The 21,861-nt window shown below is 36.4% G+C and overlaps 1 protein-coding gene across 1 annotated transcript in view; it reads right to left on the bottom strand.

The window, feature by feature from the left end:
- Nucleotides 1-21,861, bottom strand: part of FCHSD2 (FCH and double SH3 domains 2) — a 289,540-nt gene that overhangs the window by 125,620 nt on the left and 142,059 nt on the right. Inside the window, exons 4-5 of the mRNA XM_049889930.1 lie at nt 16,225-16,301; nt 4,121-4,265 (exon numbers count right to left, since the gene is read on the bottom strand). Of these exons, the coding sequence (XP_049745887.1) occupies nt 4,121-4,265; nt 16,225-16,301 (222 nt within the window). The remainder of the gene's footprint in view (nt 1-4,120; nt 4,266-16,224; nt 16,302-21,861) is intronic.

Here is a 21,861-nt window from a genome sequence, read left to right as displayed (position 1 = left end):
CCGGTGGTAGTATACGTTCCCCAAAAGGGTCTGCTAATGTGAATATTTTGGAAGTAGGCACAGACAGCCAAGGGTTTCCTTGGGGATTGCAAACTACCTGGATAGAGTCAGAATAGCCATACAAAGTGAACATTGTGGGTACTTGTGCACGTGTGCACACATGCATGCAGATACGCACACACATAGCCATCCAGTTCTTATACCCCTACCTCCTGAAGAATGAGACATCTTTCCTTATTCCTGGGCGACTAACATCTTATGGAGGTTATTTGATTCATTTTCATCTATAAAGGGCTGTAAATTAGCCAAATTACTTTCTATATGTACTACAATACCAGATGCACTTTGTGATAATTCAAATCTTTGAAATGACGTCACAAAAATCTCACCAGAAAACTCTGGCTTTTCTTCTTTTACACAAGTTTCTAGGATATTGTTTATCAAACAGTATTAGAAATCTCCTATGTGCAAATGCAAAGATCTTCTGTGATCCTTTCTTTCCTAGCATTCAGTAAGTTCACATCCAAATGTTTTCCATCACCGAAGTGAATGGTTTCAAGTCAGTAATTTGGGTTTTTCTTTAAAGGAACGTGCTCTGCACATAGCAAGATACCAAAAATATTTATTAAATAAAAGTCATCTAACTTAATTTGCAAAGGAAAAGATAACCTCCAATTCCTTTTCTAAAATTAAAATAAAGTTTTGCTGTAGAAATCCATTTTTTCTGGGGTGGACAGTTATACACTTAAAAAAGAACCTTAATAATACTTAGCAGAAGAAAGGTCTTGGTATGATGTATGTCCAGTTCTTTCCCAAGAGCTATCAGCATTGAGCAGACATAGAAATGAGTGTAAAATTTACCTGAAGGATAGGCAATCATACAAAATAATGACAAACTTTGACATTATAACTCAGGATCCCAGTGAAGAAATTAAAACTATGCCCCCCAAGTATGACGGTACTAGGGTAGATAGAATTATTAATAACTTGAAGACAGGAATAAAAACAAAAGTAACCTGGGCCAATAGGCTCTCTGACCCAGTAGTTAGGCTCCTGGAAATTTATCCTGAAAAAATAATTTGAAAGAATAAAATTAAGTTTTAATGCATACTTAGTGATAATATCCAAAACTATTACCTCAAATCTCTAAATGGAAAATTTATTCATCATTCAAAATAACAAACAGGAAGGATATATAGAAACATAAGCAATTAATTGGGAAATGCAAAGAATGGGGAAAACAGAGTATCCCAAAACATGATCTATGTACTGATTACAGCTATTATAAGAACTAAGATAATAAAAGGAACAAGGAAATGAGGTAGTTTACTAAGGTGAAGTAGTTATATGGAGTTTCCTGTAAACTTGTTTAAATATTAAACTTTTTAAAAGATTGTATAGAATTTGGAATTAGGAAGTAGTATATTCAAATTCCTCCTCTGCTATTTACTATGCAACTCTGTGAATCACAATTATTTCAAGGAAGGTAAACTCTAGTATAAATGAAGAAGATAAAAGTATGCCTAAGTATAAGAATGGTAAAAGGCCATAGGTTATTGTGGCTTTTGTTCTGACTTATAATAGGGAAAATGATCTGGAAAATGCTACGATAGTCATAATTTCCACAATGGTCAGACCCTTCCTAACTGTAATGTATCTGGATTTCTCCCCAAGTATTAGAATATGGCCAAAAGAGACAAAATATAAAAATTATTATGAACTACAGAATGTTATGAAGGGAGGTTTTTAAAAATCAAATTTGGTTTTGATAATGACAGAGCAACTTGGCTCAGTTTCTTGTACTACAAAATCTGTAAATGTTAGATAAAATACATTTTTAAAAAGAGAACTCTTTGAAGGCATTTAAGAACAATCACACTGGATTTAAGGGGAATCACCTTTCCCCCACTGCTAGCCCATGTTGTTTGTATGAAGATGACTATAATCCCCGATACAGGGTACAGACCCGTGACACAGAATAAGCCCATAAGCCTCAATTTTGGTATTTTTGTTGGAACTTTTGGGAAAATAGAAATTCTGGAATTCCTAAAGTGTAAAATTTGTAAATCTGGGACTCTGGAAGTCATCATGTATAGAGAGTAGCTAAAGAATGAAGCCACTGGGGAAAGTAGTAGCTAAAGAATGAAATCATGGGAAGAAAGAGTAAACTCTAATCCATCATTTGAGCCCCTGGATCCACCCATGCCTGAAGTCTTGGAGTTTTCAGTTACACAAGCTAATTAATATATTCTTTTCTTGGCTTAAGCCAGTTTAAAGTGGATTTTAATCACCTGTAACCTCCGAGTCCTAACAAGTATGTCCAGTATGTACTTAATGTTTAACAACTGTTTAGACATAACATAAACACCATTATGATTGGCACAAACAGTTTGCATTCAACTATTAGCCTAAAGGTTCGCTGTCTGAACTCATTCAATGGCATTGTGAAAGAAAGACCTGGCGATATACTTCTGTAAAGATTACAGCCAAGATTAACCCCATGGGGCAGTTCTACTCTGTTACATATTGGGTGGCCATGAGTCAAAACTGACTTGATGACAACAGGTTTGTTTTTTTGTTGTTGTTATAATAAGAAACAAGCTAATTCACAGATCTAAATCAGAGACCAAACCAGTTGCTGCTGAGTCGATTCGGACGCACAGCTACCCTACAGGACAGGGTAGAACTGCCCCGCAGGATTTCTAAGGGGCAGCTGGTGGATTCAAACTGCTTAGCAGCTGACTGCTTAACCGCTGTGCCACCAGGGCACCACAGATAAAAGGCCTTCCCAAATCTCATAGTCTCTGCCCAGATATGTTGGTTAAATTCAGACCAGAGATTATTGCAATAATAATGGAAGAGAAAAGCACCAGTCATAGTTCAACTCTTTCAAAATACTCTGATCTTGACAAAGGTGAATCTTGTCAAATTCAATTGGATTTGGTGAATGCACCGGCTATTTGAAATGCAGCGTTTTCTCCCAGGTGGGAAGTTATACTGGTATTAATTCTCCACCTCATCTTCCACCCGCTCTTTGCACACACACAGTGTAACCCATGATTTATTTTCTTACAACTCAAAATCATAAGTAGTCACATAATTTATTCGTTATGATTGTTTTGAAAGAGATAATTTCTGGCAAAGATAAAATATATGCATCCTTATACAAGTGTTAAAACTGACTGACATTAGTTAAGCGCTCCATTAACATTTTAAACACACATACACATTTGAGATACATATTGATTTCATGCTACTGAAATCACCTTTGGCAAAGAAGAAGCAGAATAGTTTTTATAATTTTTGTTAAAACAAGCTCTGCAAATCCAAATGACAAGTAGAATCAAAACACTAGTTGGCTTCTGAAATACTATTTCCTTAAATAATTACTTTAAGATTTTCTAAAACATTAACACTTTATGAGAAAATTTCAATTACCAATTAAACATTATGATCAACTCTATTTTTGTTACCCTATTTCCAAAAAAGGACACAAGTCAATCATTTACTTTCAACAGCAATCTTTTTCATAAAATTCATATTAAATAAAAAAATTTTTCTATGAATTTTGGTTTTCTGTATAATCAAAGAAGCATATCTATTTGAAAACTTTTACTCATTTGTAACCTATATAATTAAATTTCAGAGTACACTAACATTGTTTATAAATGTACTACATTTGGTCAAAATGCGGTGATTTCCTTTAAATTATCATATAAAAATAGGAAAACAAAACAAGCCAAGTAGAAACTAAGACATATTAATGTAAAGTTTTGTCAAGATTTAGAGGGATTAATAACATTGCAACTACTTTAATAAACACTAAACTATAACATATTGTGAAACTAAGTATATCCATTTACTTGAGTAAAGCTGACAAGTGATACTTCTAAGAAGTGCTTAAGATTCAAATTACACTCACCTTTAACATTTAATAAAATATAGTAGCTAGAGGGATCATGTTGAAATCAGAAAATCCTAGTAAAATGCCAACCAGAAACATGTGTAACCATTATAGGAAAGCTCAAAGTTTTAAATAAAATTTTATATAATTTGCAGATAAATATAGCACTGATATATTAAAATGCATATAAGAAAAGGACAGAAATTGAAACAATACCCTCTTTAGTTGCTGTTCTTTTAAGCTTCTCACTGTCCTTGCAGGCTCAGAAATGAAGTTTTTATAGTTTTCACATATACTGATCCGAGACTGGGCTACCTGCATTGTTCCCTCGAGAAAAGATTTCCAAACAGGATACATGCTCCTAAATTCAAAGAGGGACAGAAAAGTATTAGGCAGGGAAAAGGAAGAAAATCTGGCTAACCTTTTGCTCCCTAGCTAGCACTGGCAAACAGAAGAAACATCTTCTGTATAACTGTAAATGTATTTACACTGGCTTATAAAAGGTAATACTATTTGAAGTATAAACACAGCACATATATACTCTATTCCTCTATAGTTTAGTAATGGGGTGTTTGATTCATTAGATGTTCTTAATAACGGAGTAAAGTGATACACTCATTACAATTCTAGTTTAAGCTAACACTGTAAAAACTAATGAATAATTTCTCTCTGATAATTCAGTCTTTCTAGGCCTTTCACTGTCTCAGGGTCATTATTACGAGTCTCGAGTATCATTACTTCATTAAGTATTATCTGAATTTTATAGATGAGGTAACTGAGGCTCAGAGAGATTAAGAGAATCACCCTAGATAGCGCAAGCATGTAGCAGTACAGAGATACAGACCAAGGTCAGGTGTTTCTAAAGTACATTCTCTTTCAAGTACATCAGAACTGATGTGGCCGGGGTGGGCAGGGGGGGGGAATATACATATATATGTATCGTGAACAACTGCATATGTGCTTGAGAAGTCTATTTCGTCTTGACAAAAGCAATCTATGGTATTGTTACTCTACATCTGTTTCTCTGTTGTAATAATGCTTTACCAGTATCACACTGAGGCCTGAGGTCATTCCAAGCAAACCCCATCACCTTTGCTTGTAAACATGCTCAGTGATCTCTGGGTAAAGACAAAGAATTATTCATCCTTTGCTTTTTCTGGCCAACTTCCTTTTCAATTCTTTACGTCTACTTTGCTAAGTGCCTTACCCATTTCTAATATGCCCCTAGTAAACATATTTCAAAACTTAAAACAATGGGTGGTACTTAAAGAGGTGCTTAGACTAAAATTTTGATTATAATATTCATTTCCTGAGAGCTCCCTTTTGGTGTGACATGGATTTTCTACTACAGCAACGTATGGGACCATATGCTACACAAAACCAGAGCTTGGGCCAATAAATGACCATGAAAAACAAGAAAAATTACCTGGGTTCCCATCCTAGTTAGAACTAAAAAAGAATGATGAACTTTATTTTTCAGTCAAGAACTCTTATGGATTAGCAATACACCAAATGACCCTGTGTAGATGGAAATATTCATTTATTTTAGCAGAGATATATCACCATCCTTTTGGAAAAAGGATTCAACATGTTGTGACAGTAAAAACCGTCAGAGTAAAAGCTCTGATGGACTTGAGAACAGGAAAGTTAATATCCCCAGTGGCCTTACTGCATGACAACTGATGGATCTTAGGATATAAGCTCATCACAAGCCTTCCTAAGCAGACCAAATAATTAATTTTCTCAGGAAATGCAGAGAGAAAGATTTCATACTATGCTTTGTAGCTCTTAACTTATAACTTGAAATATTTTTTTAAAAACCATAACGATAATGAGAAAGTATCATCAACTGTGACAGGAAGGGAGGAAGAAAGAGAAGGAGGGAGGAGGGAGAAGGGAGGGTTCACCCTTTCATCCGTGCTCTTCCCTTAGTGTAGTAGTACCCTTTTACCTTTTGCCTCTTTACCTAGTTAACTGCTGTTCACTCTTAGAATGTCAGCTTAAATGTAACTTCTTTAAGGATGTCTTTCATGATCACCACCAAGCTAACCCCAGACTCAAATCAAGTCCCTCTCTATTATTTATTTAAATGTCTCCTGTACTTTTCCTTCATAGGACTTATCAATTTTTTTCCCAGAGTTTTTGATTATAAATATTTTTAGGCAATTGTTTAGTTAATGTCTGCCCTCACTACAGTGAAAATTCTATGAAGGTAGGGGGTATGTGTGTCTTGCTTTCTACTGTATTCCCAGGGCCTAGCACATGGCCTAACATTCAGTGAGTTTCATCAGTAAGTATGTATTGAATGAATAAATGAATGAATGGATGAATGTATAAATTATGAATGTACAATAAAAAGAAAAATCCTTTCATTATGAAGAGTTAAAAAATAAGAAACCTTTAGAGATTAGCAAATCTATAGCAGGCAAACATATTCTTAACAATGTGGTACCATGAAAACTACAGGGTTCAATTACTAATCAGAAGACTTGGGTTCAAGTTCTAGTTTAACCAATGTAATTGTATGTGGCATACCTCACTATATACTAAGGCTTGGAGTTATTTCCTCAAGTGACAAATGGGGAAATAATGGAAATACCTGGACCATGAAGCTTACGGGCTATTTTTAAAAATTTTATCTATTTATTTATTTTTATTGTTCTTTAGGTGAAAGTTTACAAATCAAGTCAGTCTCTCATATAAAAATTTATATACACCTTGCTATATACTCCTAGTTGTTCTCCCCCTAACGAGGCAGCACACTCCTCTCCACTCTGTATTCCCATGTCCATTCAGCCAGCTTCTGTCCCCCTCTGCCTTCTCACCTCTCCTCCAAACAGGAGCTGCTCACAGTCTCATGTGTCTACTTGAGCCAAGAAGCTCACTTCTCGAAAGTATCATTTTCTATCTTGTAGTCCAGTCGAGGAAACCCTGGTGGCGTAGTGGTTAAGTGCTATGGCTGCTAACCAAGCGGTCAGCAGTTCAAATCCGCCAGGCGCTCCTTGGGAGCTCTGTGGGACAGTTCTACTCTGTCCCATATGGTCGCTATGAGTGTTTTTTTTAGTCCAGTCGAATCCCTGCCTGAAGAGTTGGCTTTAGAAATGGTTCCAGTCTGGGGCTAATAGAAGGTCTGTGGACCTTCTAGTCTTAGTCAGACCATTAAGTCTGGTCTTTTTATGAGAATTTGAGGTCTGCATCCCACTGTTCTCCTGCTCCATCAGGGATTCTCTGTTGTGTTCCCTGTCAGGACAGTCATCAGGTGTAGCTGAGCACCATCTAGTTCTTCTGGTTTCAGGCTGATGTAGTCTCTGATTTATGTGGCCCTTTCTATCTCTTGGGCTCATAATTACCTTGTGTCTTTGGTGTTCTTCATTCTCCTTTGTTCCAGGTCAGCTTGGATCAATTGATGCATCTTAGATGGCCGCTTGCTAGCATTTAAGACCCCAGACGCCCCTCACTAAAGTGGGATGCAGAATGTTTCAACAGACTTTATTATGCCAATTGACCTAGTTGTTGTTGTTGTTAGGTGACATTGAGTCGGTTCCGATTCATAGTGACCCTATGCACAACAGAATGAAGCACTGCCCCGTCCTGCGCTATCCTTATGATCCTTGGTATGCTTGAGCTCATTATTGCAGCCACTGTGTCAATCCATCTCATTGAGGGTCTTCCTCTTTTCCGCTGACCCTGTACTTTGCCAAGAATGATGTCCTTCTCCAGGGACAGATCTCTCCTGACAACATGTCCCAAGTATGTAAGACCCAGTCTCGACATCCTTCTAAGGAGCATTCTGGTTATACTTCTAAGACAGATTTGTTCGTTCTTTTGGCAGTCATATTCTTCACCAACACCACAATTCAAAGATGTCAATTCTTCTTCGGTCTTCCTTATTCATTGTCCAGCTTCCATACGCATATGATGTGACAGAAAATACCATGGGTTGGGTCAGGCGCACCTTAGTCCTCAAGATGACATCTTTGCTTTTCAACACTTTAAAGAGGTCCTTTGCAGCAGATTTCCCCAACGCAATGCATCTTTTGATTTCTTGACTGCTGCTTCCATGGCTATTGACTGTGGATCCAAGTAAAATGAAATCCTTGACAACTTCAATCTTTTCTCCATTTATCATGATGTTGCTCATTAGTTCAGTTGTGAGGATTTTTGTTTTCTTTATGTTGAGGTGCAATGCTTACTGAAGGCTGTGGTCTTTGATCTTCATTAGTAAGTGCTTCAAGTCCTTTTCACTTTCAGCAAGCAAGGCTGTGTCATTTGCATAACGCAGATTGTTAACGAGTCTTCCTCCAATCTTGATGCCCCGTTCTTCTTCATATAGTCCAACTTCTCATATTATTTCCTCAGCATACAGACTGAATAGGTACGGTGAAAGAATACAACCCTGCCGCACACCTTTCCTGACTTTAAACCCATCAGTATCACCTTGTTCTGTCCGAACAACTGCCTCTTGGTCTATGTACAGATTCCTCATGAGCACTATCAAGTGTTCTGGAATTCTCAGTCTTCACATTGTTATCCATAATTTGTTATGATCCACACAGTCGAATGCCTTTGCATAGTCAATAAAACACAGGTAAACATCCTTCTGGTATTCTCTGCTTTCAGCCAGGATCCATCTGACATCAGCAATGATACCCCTGGTTCCACGTCCTCTTCTGAAACTGGCCTGAATTTCTGGCAGTTCCCTGTCAATATACTGCTGCAGCTGTTTTTGAATGATCTTCAGCAAAATTTTGCTTGCAAGTCATATTAATGATATTGTTCTATAGTTTCCACATTCAGTTGGATCACCTTTCTTGGGATTAGGCATAAATATGGATCTCTTCCAGTCAGTGGGCCAGGAAGCTGCTCAGTGTTGGAATTCTTGCCCTCCATGTAGGAGACCTGGGTTCAATTCCAGGTAATGCACCTCATGCACAGCCACCACCCAACTGTCAGTGGAGGCTTGCATGTTGCTTTGATGTTGAAAAAGTTTCAGTAGAGCTTCTAGACTAAGACAGACTAGGAAGAAAGGCCTGGCAATATACTCCCCAAAATCAGTCAATGAAAACCCTGTGGATCACAATGGTCCAATCTGCATCAGGTCATGGGGATGGTCCAGCATCGGGCCGAATTTTGTTCTGTTGCACATGGGGTTGCCATGAGTTGGGGGTGAACCTAACAGCAGAGCTAATAATACTTTTTGTTAACATAATAGTGGTAGTTCCAATGGTAGTGGCAATATTACTTCTGACTGCGGAAAAACAATAATGGTTTTGTACAGTGATTTTTTTTTTTTAGAATTTTATTTCACCAGACTGCACGTGAAGCAACTTTGAGCATACACAGCATTTTGCTATTTTTCTCAGGGCAGGAAATGAGACACAAAATTATAAAACAAAGGAAGGAAATTCTTTTAAGGACCTAGTCACATGTTATGCACTATGTTGTGTATTTTACACTTATTGTTTAATCCTCACTACAAGTTTGCAACATTATCTTCATTTTACAGAGGAGAAAAGTGAGGCTCAGAGAGGGTTTGAAATTTTTCTTAGGGATATTCACTAGGAAATGGCATTCCCATAGTAATAACCTAGACTCTGCCATTACCAATAACTACCCCTCTGCTCTAACTCCACTTTCAATCATCTAATCTCTAATCAACATCTATGTTTTCACTCACTCTCTCTAGGATTCTGACTCTAACAATTACTCAGTCCTATGAGAACCCACAATCCTTCTGACCCTACCCCCTTTCCACTGTCTCTTGCCCCTCTCAGAATTTCCCTTCTTAGCTCCTTACCCAGCCTAGGTTTCACGGCCCACCACTATGCCCACTCCCTGACAAACACCCTGATTGCCCTTGCCCTGCTCTCTTTCCATCTTTATAATGTATAAGTTCGGACCTTAGTTAAGTCCAAATTTCTGTTTCTACCATGCCAAAGTCTGTACAGCAGAACATGGCTAGAAAAAAACACAATCATGCTGCCTGGTCTCACTTTAAGTTCATGAGAAATAAATTCTAGTATTCCCTAGTGGTACACCCAGCATTTCTTCTATATTCCCCTAATCCCTTTACTCTTCTAGTCTTCTAGACAATTATTGCCCACTTTCTCTTCTTATATCTCTAATATGACCACACTTTCAGCTGACAAGGAAGCTACTAGAAGGCGCTACCCACATGTTCCCACCACACCTACCAATTTCCCTGCCTTTGCACCCATGCACTGCCATCCCTCCTATTACCTGGATGAACACCTGTGCTGTGCAGGCAACCCTTCATATTTCCACTATATTACTTTTCACCCAAAAAGATCAATCCCGTAATTATGCTTTCTCCTACAACATCAATTTTTTCTCCTCTACTGGCTCATTCTAATCAATATATAAATATGTTATACTATCTCCCATTGAAAGAAACAACACTCCATCAACCCCACATTTCTCTCCAGCTACCACCCCCACTGTTGTTCCCTTTATCAACAAAATTCCTTGAAAGAATTATCTTAAATTACTGTTTCCACTTCCTCTCCTCCTGGTCCTTAGTTCTACTTGAATCAGGTTTAGGTGTCCACAGCTCTTCTAAAATTGCTTGCAAAGTTTTTAAAAGATCTTCCTGTGGCTAATCCCAATAGTCAATTCAAGTACTGGTCCTATTACTCAACCTATCAGCAGCACTGGCCCAGTTTATCACCTCTTCTTTCTTGAAATGCCTTTTTCACATGGCTTCTAGGGCATTATTCTCTTGGTTCTCCTCCTACTTCACTGGCTACTTCTTAGTCTCCTCATCTCACTGCCCTGCCAATGCTGGAATGCCCCAGATCTCATTCCTCAGGCTTCTTTTCTCTACTACATTTGCTTTTTAGATGAGCCTGTCTAGTCTCATGGCTTTAAGTACCATCAATATGTGTACTCTTCCTGAATTTGTAATTGCAGCCCAGACATCTTCCCTGACCCCCAACTGCCTACTCAACATCTCCCACTTGGATATTTAAAAGGCACCTTAAACCTAACATGTCTAAAAACAAATTCTTCACTTCCCTAAAATCAGATATTCTGGTAAACCATTCCATCTGGTTGATAGCTACTCTCATCTTCTAGTAGCTCAAGCCAAAACCCTACGGTCATCACTGATTTCTCCTTTTTCTCTCACATCCTACATCTGAACCACCTTGAAATCCTGTTTGTTAGACGTTTAAAATATTTATGAAATCTGATTACTGCCTATCTCTTCCACTGCTACCACCTTGGTCTGAACCACCGTCACCTTGTGTCTGAACTACCGTAATAGCCTCCTAACTGACCTATGCTTCTGTCCTTGTCCCATAATGTCTACTCTCTACACAGCAGAGGGACTGCAGTGCTATCAACCCCAGTACTCTGTACCCTCCCTACTCTGCTTACTCTCCTTAGCGCTTACCATCAATTGACATGCGTTTAATAGTTCATTTGTTTAGTGCCTGTCCTCCCTAACTAGAACGTAGGCTCCATTCAACAGAAGCTTTGCTTTATTCACTGTTGTAAACTCAGCACCTAGAACACGGTCTGGCCTAGCAGGCACCCAACGCTTATTTACTAGAGGAAGCAAAGAGAGGATGATGGAGTCTAGATTGAAACCCATATCGTCTGGCTCCCAAACTTCTGGTCTTCTGGTGACATAGATTGCTCTTGGTCTCAGTAACAAAGCTAAAGATCAAAATGGGTCTCTTAACTCTGATAAGTATTTACCTAGATCCTAACATCTGTGTATAAATTCCCCCTGTAGCATTATTTTCTTATCTTTCTTGTTAAAGTGACTCACCTTTTAAACTAAAATATTTGTATTTTACAGCTTCAAATCACTACTCTAACTGAAAAACATTTGCCATAAAATTAAGTTATAATTAGTAAAACACATAAAATGTTCATCCGTGTATCACCTAAAATGCTGAGAACTATTCTTACATGGAAACCACAGTGAAAAACAGAGAGCCAGAAAAAAGTTTACCTGGAAGATATTTTCATTAAAAAACAAACCAACAAATTCACCTTGGCTGTGGTGGTGGTCACACAAATCTATACATGTGATAAAACTACATAGAACGTAATGTACACACATACATCACACAAACGAATGCATGTAAAATGGCTGAAATCTGAATAAGATTTGTGAATTGTACCGATAGGAATTTCCTGGTTGTGATACTGTACCACAGTTACGCAAGATGTTACCATTGGGGAAACTGGGTGAAGACTTCTCTCTGTAGTATTTCTTACAACTGCATGTGAATCTACAATTCTCTCAAAATGTACAAAGCAAAAACAAAAATAAAACCTAACAAATCAAACCACAGATCTTCTCTAGGTCCAAAAATACAGCATCTGACCATTACCACATTCTCTAGAAAATATGCTAAGTTCATAATCTAAGATTAAATAAGGATAGAACATGGAGCTTTAGTAAATAAACATTTATTTATTGTTTTTGCTAACAGAAAGGGAGACTATCCTAAGCCTAGCTAACAGAAGTAAAGGCAGAGAGGAAGACCCATTCTAGTCCAGTGGAGGTGTGATAAGACGTGCAATACAACTACAGGCTGAGGTACTCAAGTGCCGGGGAAACAAGGACAAAAGATGGAGAAATGGTTAGGGAGGAGGATAAATAAGTATTCTGGGGCCAGGTTTTCTTGAGGCTTTGAATATCATAAACAGGAATTTAAATTTCATCCTATTGGCAAAGAGAAACGATAGAAGATTTTCAAGCAGGAGAATGACAGTAAACTTACTTTACAAATATAAAGATAGCTACTGGCATTGCTGCAAATGAAAGAATGGACATAGGAAACCTGGGGTGGAAAGGGGGAGGGTGCTGTCGCATTGTGGGGACTGCAACCAATGTGACAAAACGTGTATAAATTTTTGAATGAGAAATTAACTTGAGCTGTAAACTTTTACCTAAAGAATAATTAAAAAAATATGTGTGCATGTACACATACACAGAAAAAAGTAAAAAGGAAAACACGATATGCTTTTAATAGGAATTACTCTAGGGGACTAGAGGCATGACTGGAAGAGGCTTGGGAAAGATGAGGCTGGAGTTTGACTTTATACTCTTTTGTACTGTTTACCTACTTTACAACAAGCATAGGTTACTTGAATTAAAAATTTTAAAGCACCAATACAAATAAAAATACAAAACAAAGTTAAGAGAGAAATTTGAAACAACTAAAACTAAAACTGAATAAACAAACAAAAAAAAATTGGCAATTGCTACTCTCATCCTTAATCCTGATCTTTCCTCTCAGCCGCCCAAGAAAAAAGCCTGGCAGTCATTCTGTAATCCCTTCTCTTCCTCTCTCTACCTCATTCTTTCAGTCAGTAAATATTTATCGAGTGCTTTTTTTTGGTGCCAAGAGCTATTTTAGATACTGAGAACACTAGTGTTCGTAGTTTGTCTCTGAACAAATTTGACAAACACAAAAAACAAAACTGCCAATCAATTATAAGTCCTCTAGCTTCAGTCTCCTAAATACTTTGGAAATGTTTCCCACAACCTAATTTCTACAGTTTAAACAAGAGATGATGAGGAATTAAATTCCTGCAGTTCTAGTCCTTCCAAATTCTCCATGCCCCTTTGGCCTATTTTCATACTGTTACTACAGTGAAGTTAATGTCATTCCTCTGTGGGAGTTCTTCAGAGCCTCCACGGTCTTCAGAATAAAAAAGAAACTCTGTAATATGATATCCAAAGTCCTTCATGATGCCTATTTATCCTCAACATTCACTACTCCCCTCACCCTGGAACCCATATACTTCACATTAACTATACTGAACTGTTCATTGTTACCTAACATTTCTATTTTCTCATGACGCCATGCCTTTAAACTGTTTTATCTGTTTAGAATCCTTTTGCCCAACTGCCTGCTCATCCTTTAAGACTCAGCCCTAGAAGCCTTAGGTGTTCTCCATGCTCCCAGTGTACTTCTACTACTACCCAGTACTGCAACTGTTTACATTGTCTATCTCCTGTAAGTTCCTTAAGGCCAGGGACCATATATCTTGTCTCTCAAATACTTGTTAGTGTAATGCTAGCATGTAGTAGATTACTTCATGAGTAAAGAATGAACAAATGAATAAATGCGTGTTTAAATAGCTTGTGACCTTGAGTGAGGCATATAACCCAAGACTTAGTTTCCTAGTAGGTAAAATGAGGATGTGTATTGATCTACCTCACTGGGTTATCTTGATAACTATGAGAGATAAGTTAAAGTTCTTACCACAGTGTCTGCTATAATTTAGTAAATATTGGCTTTAATTACTTTTTAAAGTTAGGTTTTATAAGCTAGCCTGTAAGCATAGCCTTTTATCCTTATTTCTTTGGTAACAGGTATCCTGAATTTCAAACAAATTTGGAATATCGCCTATCCATATATTAGAGTCCTTCTTTAATCCCCAACAAGCAACCTCTTCCTTGATTAGGGTGATTTCTTTGTACCAGCAATGCTGAACATGTCATTCTCATTCTCACCTCAAGATTTTGCTCTGCTTGTCTCTTTTGCCTAGAATTTCATCTTCTTTCTATTCCCCCTTAGCTGAAGTCCACCAAAAACAAAACAAACAAAAAACCTCTATTCTTATTTTCTTTTTTTTTTTTTTTTGCTTTAATAGGCTATACAACATTTATACTGTTCCATTATTTATTTTTATTTTATTTTTTTATTATTTACAGCAAGGAGCCCTGGTGGTGCAGTTGTTAATTGCTTGGCTCTAACTGAAAGGTTTGAATCCACCAGCTACTCCGCAGGAGAAAGCTGTGGCAGTCGGCTTCTATAAAGATTACAGCCTTGGAAACTCTATGGGGCAGTTTTACTCTGCCCTATTGGGTCACTATGAGTCAGAATTGACTTGAAGGCAACAAGTTTTGGGTTTTATTATTTATGGCTATTATGTTACTTTCCAAGTTATTGGTCAATCTTGCAACTGGGAAGAACTATTAGGATTTCTTGTATATTCTTCAGTTTTCTAGCCTCTTTGCCACATTCTTAAGAAATTCTCTGATGATATCAGCCTTTACTGACAATCCAGCAGCTTGATTTCATATTCAGACTCCAAATCATATACTTCAATACTGAGTTCTTAATTACCTGGATTCTCTGCTACTGTTTCACGGGCATTAGTCTTAATCCCAACTAGACTACAAACTTTGAGATCATGCCCCTCAACACTAAGCACAGCCCTGAGCACAAAAGCCAATAAACAAATACTTGCAAATTAGCCTCAAAAATAACATAAAATTCTGAATAAAACTACAAATACTTCTACGATAACTGTAGATAACTAAGGAAGCAAATTTATTTCATTGTCATCTACTATCTTTAAAATCTATGTGGGATACTGACTAGCCAACTTCTAGATGCCCTGTTTAAAAAAAAAGGAAAACACACACACACATACACACCCATTCCGCACTTATCGACATAGTTGGATTCCAAAGACCAGGTCATTATATGAAAAGGAGCATTATGCAAAAACGGAGGATGATCACATCAGATCACAAAAAATGGAGGATGATATCATTACATACCTGCCAAACCACTGAGAGTCATGGTCCAGCCAAGGTGACAGACACATAACCTTAACCATTACAGCTAGCATTGCTTTCACCTTGAAACTCAGTGTTCATTAGTGCCAGACATATGTTGTTATGCACAAAATAGTCAGATAGTAGATTTTTTACTATTGTCATAAGTGCGAAATGTTGGATAATGAGATAGTTGATAAGTAAGGAATAGGTGTAGTACATATGTATATATATTTGACATGTAAAATATATATATTTCTAAAAGAAGTATTGTGATATAAAGTAAGCTCTTTCCTTAAAATACATTAATTATAAACTATTTTACCTATGCTCACAAAACCCCATCTTCCCAAATTTAGAATTTGTTTTAGAAGTAAAGAATCAATGATATGGTAGAGCACTGTTTCAATGAACCCTGTTTCACTGTTATTGAAGTAACATGTTTCAATCATAGGTCACTGAGGAAACAATTTGTATTCAACTGTCATCTACTTTCTCTAAATTCCCATATATGGTTGTTAATTAAACAAAACATCATCTTGGTTTAAGATGATCTATTTTATACAGAATACCTACATGTGTTGTAGAACGTAAAAAAAAATTATAATTTTGAAATTATGTCTAAAAATCATGTCTAAAAACATAGCAGAAGAAGAAAAAAAATTAAAAAAACAAAAAACTGGAGTCTATATTACCTATATGTGACATGGCTCTGAGTGGAACTGTTTTTTTAAAGAAAATGGGCAAGAACTATGTATTAAGTTACCTGTAATCATTCCGATCATCAGCTTTTACTCCAGGCCAATCTCTTTTCAGGTATTGACTAGCCAACTTCTGGATACCCTGTTAAAATATATATATATACATTCTAAAATAAGTATTACGGCATAAAAGAGGCTCTTTTCCTTAAAATACATAACTTAGAAATTCTATCTTTCCAAATTTATAATTCGGTTCAGAAGTAAAGGATCAATAATAATGACAGAACACTACAACCTTGTTTCATTATTGACACGGACTTCTCTTTTCTCCCATTTTAGGGGAAGGGTGAGTACAAGGATAAGAAAATTGGAACTTAATTGATTTGTTTCTCACTTCACCAAATTATTTGACCAGCAAAAAAAACAAACTGCCTCTGGTACATCACACGGAACACAGTTGATGTCCACCTTCAAAGAGCTCTGATTACATAGCTTGACATCTCAGTTTCCCACTGTTTCTCTGCTTTGGTATGTACTGCATTTCTAAATCCCAGCAGCCTAACTCTCACATACTAGGAAAGGCAAAAAACAGGCATTCACCTTGGAGTAGACAGATACATACTGGATTGTAAAATTAATGAACAAACCTCAGTGCTGTTTCATGCTGGTAATTCTCAAGACAGACTTTAAGGGTTTTTTTTTTTTTTCCTTCCCTTTTAAAATAATATGTTGGCACAAATAACTTCAAACGATAAAATTAGTTTTACAAAGAAATATACCCACTATTATTCAAATAACATAAATTTGGACAAAACAAAACAATTATCTGTAATAGGTACTGTGGCATGGGGATTTGAAGAGAGAAGACTATTTCGTTGGAAAGTGAAGTTAAACTAATCACTATGAACATATGACACATTATTTTTAGATAAGAACATATACGGTGCCCTAACACTACAATAGAGCCCAGCATAATGGATGTAGAAGTCATTAACTTTGGGGTACTTATCTCTACATGTGCAATTTACAAAAAAATAAATAAGATGCAGAAATGAAGATCATATTAATTAAGAGACTGACTGCTTTAATCAGAAGCTGTTCAAGTAAAATCAATGTTTCAGCCCATATATAGTACCTTTCTACTAGGGTCTTCTGCCAAATTAATTTGGCTTAATTAAATCCTTTGCTGAATGTCTGTTTACCATTATTTCAATGAGTCCAAAAGGTAGCAGAAACTGTAGAGAAGTTCATTGGAATATCTCAGGTTCCTCCTGAACTTGGCTACAGTTTGGTTTCAGCATTTCCAGATGCTGTGTGTTCTGGGAACTCACACACAACTGTATATCCACAATACTTCCATTTACATACCCTGTAGTTTGTGGAATCCAACTACTAAATGTTCCACAAATATGTCCACTATTTTTTTACTTCTGCATCTTGTTCATACTATTTTCACTGTATAAAATATCTCACCACTCCCATTTCTACCTGCTGAATTTTCACCCTCCCCAATTTAAAACTAATTTTTAAATCTCCTAACAAAATATTCAGAAGTATACATAGGAAGATGTGAAAAGCTTCATGGCCTAGATGCTACATTTCATTAAGGGTCGAAAAGTGTTAATAGTTTTGTCAATCCTTCTGCATTTATTAGCTGGAATTCTCATATAAAAAACTATCTTTACTGAACTACTTGGCTACCCTGAAGTACAGTTCTTAGAAGAAGATCAGGACAAATACTTGATTCATTCCCTTTTTTGTCCAGTTTTCTGGGTTGGTCCAAAGGTGAACAATGAGGAATTTTTAAAGTTACGTTATGAACTCATAGATTTTAAATAACTGATGCATTTCAGTTGATTGCAGTCATTATTTTTTGATGCTATATTCAGCACAATTGTGGTATGTCAGAGCTCCTTCAAGTTGGCTCCCAGATTACGATCACAATAGACTTTTGATAATTTGTTTTCTTTTACAGTTCCCGTCCCAGACCTGCGATAAGCTATGTTCCCAAGAGATTCTGATTCTCTTTATAAAGAAACCATATTTAGAGACCACAATCTAGGCACTTCCTCTTCCTTCAAGTCTTCGTTTGTATCATTCTCAGAGAGGCCTTTTCTAATCACTGTATACAAAGTAGCTCACCCTCCATGGTTACTTTCTCACACCACCCTATTTATTCCTAACCCTTGTTAACGTTGTTACTTGCTGATTTAAATTGTTTTGTCTGCTTACTGACTATAAACTCCACCAGGTAGGGAGTTTGGCCTTTTTTTTTTTTTTTCAAATCACAATATCCCCAGGTTATAACAAAGAACCTAGCATTTAGTTGATGAAAATAATACCCATTGACCCACTGACTGAATAAAAAAAAAAAATTACACCTATATTATCTGTTTCTAATTTATAATGCCCTAAATTTTTTTTGCCATTTTGAGTTAGAAATCTTTCGATCAAAATTTCTCTGGTTCCTAATTTTCATATCCTCAAAGACTGTACCAGACTTTAAAATTATGACCATCATGACCCAAACATTCTATGGTTTTAATATAATAAAGGTCCCTAGTAAAATTATAGTCAAATTTGATCTCTCACACTACCAGAAGAAACCATGTTAGTGGATATTTCAAAGCAATGCAATAAAAATTAGCAGAAGTTTATTCTATAAGGCATTACACATTGTTTGTAAAGGCTTAAATAAGCCAAGGTCCCTGAATTCAAAGACCTCATGATCTATAGAGAGGAATAAGAAGTACAGAAGTACGCACATAAAATAGGAGGTAACACCTGGGTAACTGACAAATAAGTGGCAAAAGGCAACGTAAGTACTCAGGTGAGGAAAAGATGATCATATATTTTCTTAAGGAGTCACATTTAAATGATATGATAGTGATTTTTTTCAACTTGGTCACTATTAAAGCAGTTGCAGAATACTTCAGACAAAATATGGGCTATGATATGAGCCTCAGATGATGAGTAGGACTAAGACAGAAGGCAGAGAGACAGCGCTCTAAATTTATACAAAGCAAATTAACAAGCACATCTGCACAGTTATTTCCCTTAACTTTTTAAAGTGTGGTTACAACCACAGATAAACTGTATACTAAAAGGATGTATAACCAACTTAAGATCACACAGCTCATAACTAGTTAAGTTTGAACTAGAACCCCAAGTTATCATTCTAAGTCTTTTCAAATGTATTACTTTCAAGTAGGTTTTACGTAACTCTTAAAAAAAATCTGAAATGGCTTTAACTTAACTTGTCGTGCATTTTAAGTTACAACAGCAATTTTTAGAGCTCTAAGTCACAAAGCAGAACTGTATTAAACTGAATGAACCCCTCAGAGATGAGATGAGGGATTCATGAAATAGGCAAACAGTGAGATCTTTAGATGAAAGACTTTATTCAAGTCAGTTCAGAGAGGCAGAAATCATGATTCCTATGCAGCTGTTCAAGGTCTAATCTGCATAGATGCTCAAGAAATACTCCGTGACCATTACAGGAAAGGTCTTAAGTAACATTTCATGCCTCTGAAAGTATTTTGTATTTAAGTTAATTGGTTTCTCTTACTTTATGCTTAAAGCTACATATGATGAGTAAAACTAGATTTAAAAAATTGTATATAGAAAACAAAATCCATCACATTAATTTGCTAAGAAACACAAAATTACAACTTGCAATTTTCAAAAAAGTGTTCCTTTTAAAAATATCTCCAGCATTACTCCCTAAAACTCATCCAGTAGATGTATAATATTTATTTATATTTACTTGAGCATCACTGATTCATAGTGTTGGTCTGATTTCCAATGTTGTTCACTCTGGAGTAGGGCCTTCCAGATGTACTATAAATATACTCTTGGAACATCCAATAACATCCTATTCCAACTTTATAAAAAGCCATCAGTGTCTGATGTAAGACTTTTCTTTGTTTTACCTCTCAATAACACTTGCTGTATTGCTCTAACAAGTGAAGCATCACAAAGAAAGCCACTGTTGGGTAGACAGTGGCAAATTGGCTGATGGCATAACCTCTGGCCCATTTACCACAGCAAGCTGAGCAGAAGTGTGCTCCATGTCTCAAAAAAAAAAAAAATTATGTCTCAGGCACAGGTTATTCTGTATCCATTTCTTGCCCCCAGCATATAGAGAAACTGATACTCAAAACTACTAGCGTTTTGCATTGAGATGACTATTTAAAATGTTAGGAAACCACTTCTTTATATACTATACCTTTTTGTCATGAAATGCCTACTGTTATGCAAACGATCTTCAAGAATTAACAAGTCTACTACGTAAGTTAAATACTTCTTAAACTGATGTATAGTATACAGTGAATTTCTTTACTATTATTCAGCTACTTTAATAGTAATAGAGAATCTCACCTCCACCCATAAGTTTTGAAATATTTTTCATCGTTTTGTGTGGCATATAATTATATTTAAAGTAAAAAAAGAAGTCAGTTTATTATTTTAAATTACATAATAATTCCCTTTACTTACTTTTCTATTAAATATTAATCTCATGTTATATATAACCCATTGCCATCGAGATGATTCTGACTCATAGCAACCCTATAGGCATAGGGTTTCCAAGGCTGTAATCTTTATGGAAGCAAACTGCTGTATCTTTCTCCTGTGGAGTGGGCTGGTGGGTTTGAACCATCAACCTTTCGGTTAGCAGCCAAATGCTTAACCACTGTACCACCAGGGCTCCTTCATATTTTAGCCTTTTCTCTTTTTTATTTAAGTCAGTTACATAAGAAACAAAATTTATTGACATTTTAAATGCCTATCCTATTTGATTTGAGGACTAAATACAGAATAAAAAGTAGAAGAAATTTAACACCCATTCATAGTAAAAGCTCTCAAAAAAAAAACTATGACTACAAGGAAATATCTTTAGTCAAAGAATATATATGAAAAATCTACATCTAGCATCATATATGATGAGAGTGATTCTAAAATGTATATGGAAAGGCAAAGGTACTACGATAGCTCAAACAACTCTAAAAAACAGGAACAAAGTCAGAGGACTCACATTACTCAATTTTAAAGCATACTGGAAAGCTAGAGTAATCAAGACAGTGTGGTGCTGGCAAGATGAGTGACACATATATCAATGGAATAGAACAGAGAGTCCAGAAATATACCCTCAAAAGTGGTCAGCTGGTAAAGATGCAAAGGCAAATCAACGGAGAAAGGATAGTCTTTTCAACAAATGGTGCTACAATAATTGGATGACCGTACCCGCAGCGGGGAGGGGGGACACCTTGACACGTACCTCACAACTTATTAGCTCAAAATGGCTCATAGACCTAAATGTAAAACACAAAACTATAAAACTTCTAGAAGAACACATAGCTAGACCACCACCAATCATATTAATTTCCCCCGCTAAATATCTTTGTAATAAATCTGGTTCCCTCTGCCTCCAATGCCTCCACCACAGTTCACTATCACCATCTCTATCAGGATATTCCAATAGCTTTCTAAGTGGTTTCCATACCTTTTCTTTCCTTTTTAAAAAGCTGTTTTCCACAAAGCTAAGAAAATGATCTTTGAAAAACGCAAACTGTCCCTCTTTATTTAAAACCTTTCAGTGAGGTTCTGTTGTTCTTAGTATATGGCGTTATATTTAAGGTCCTCTTACTGGGCTTTCATGGTTTGCCTCTTGCCTACCTCTCTTCCTTTATCACATATCATTT

This window comes from Elephas maximus, chromosome 7, assembly GCF_024166365.1.
Source record: "Elephas maximus indicus isolate mEleMax1 chromosome 7, mEleMax1 primary haplotype, whole genome shotgun sequence".
NCBI classification, from domain to species: domain Eukaryota; kingdom Metazoa; phylum Chordata; class Mammalia; order Proboscidea; family Elephantidae; genus Elephas; species Elephas maximus.
This window is presented reverse-complemented; position numbering and strand designations above follow the sequence as displayed.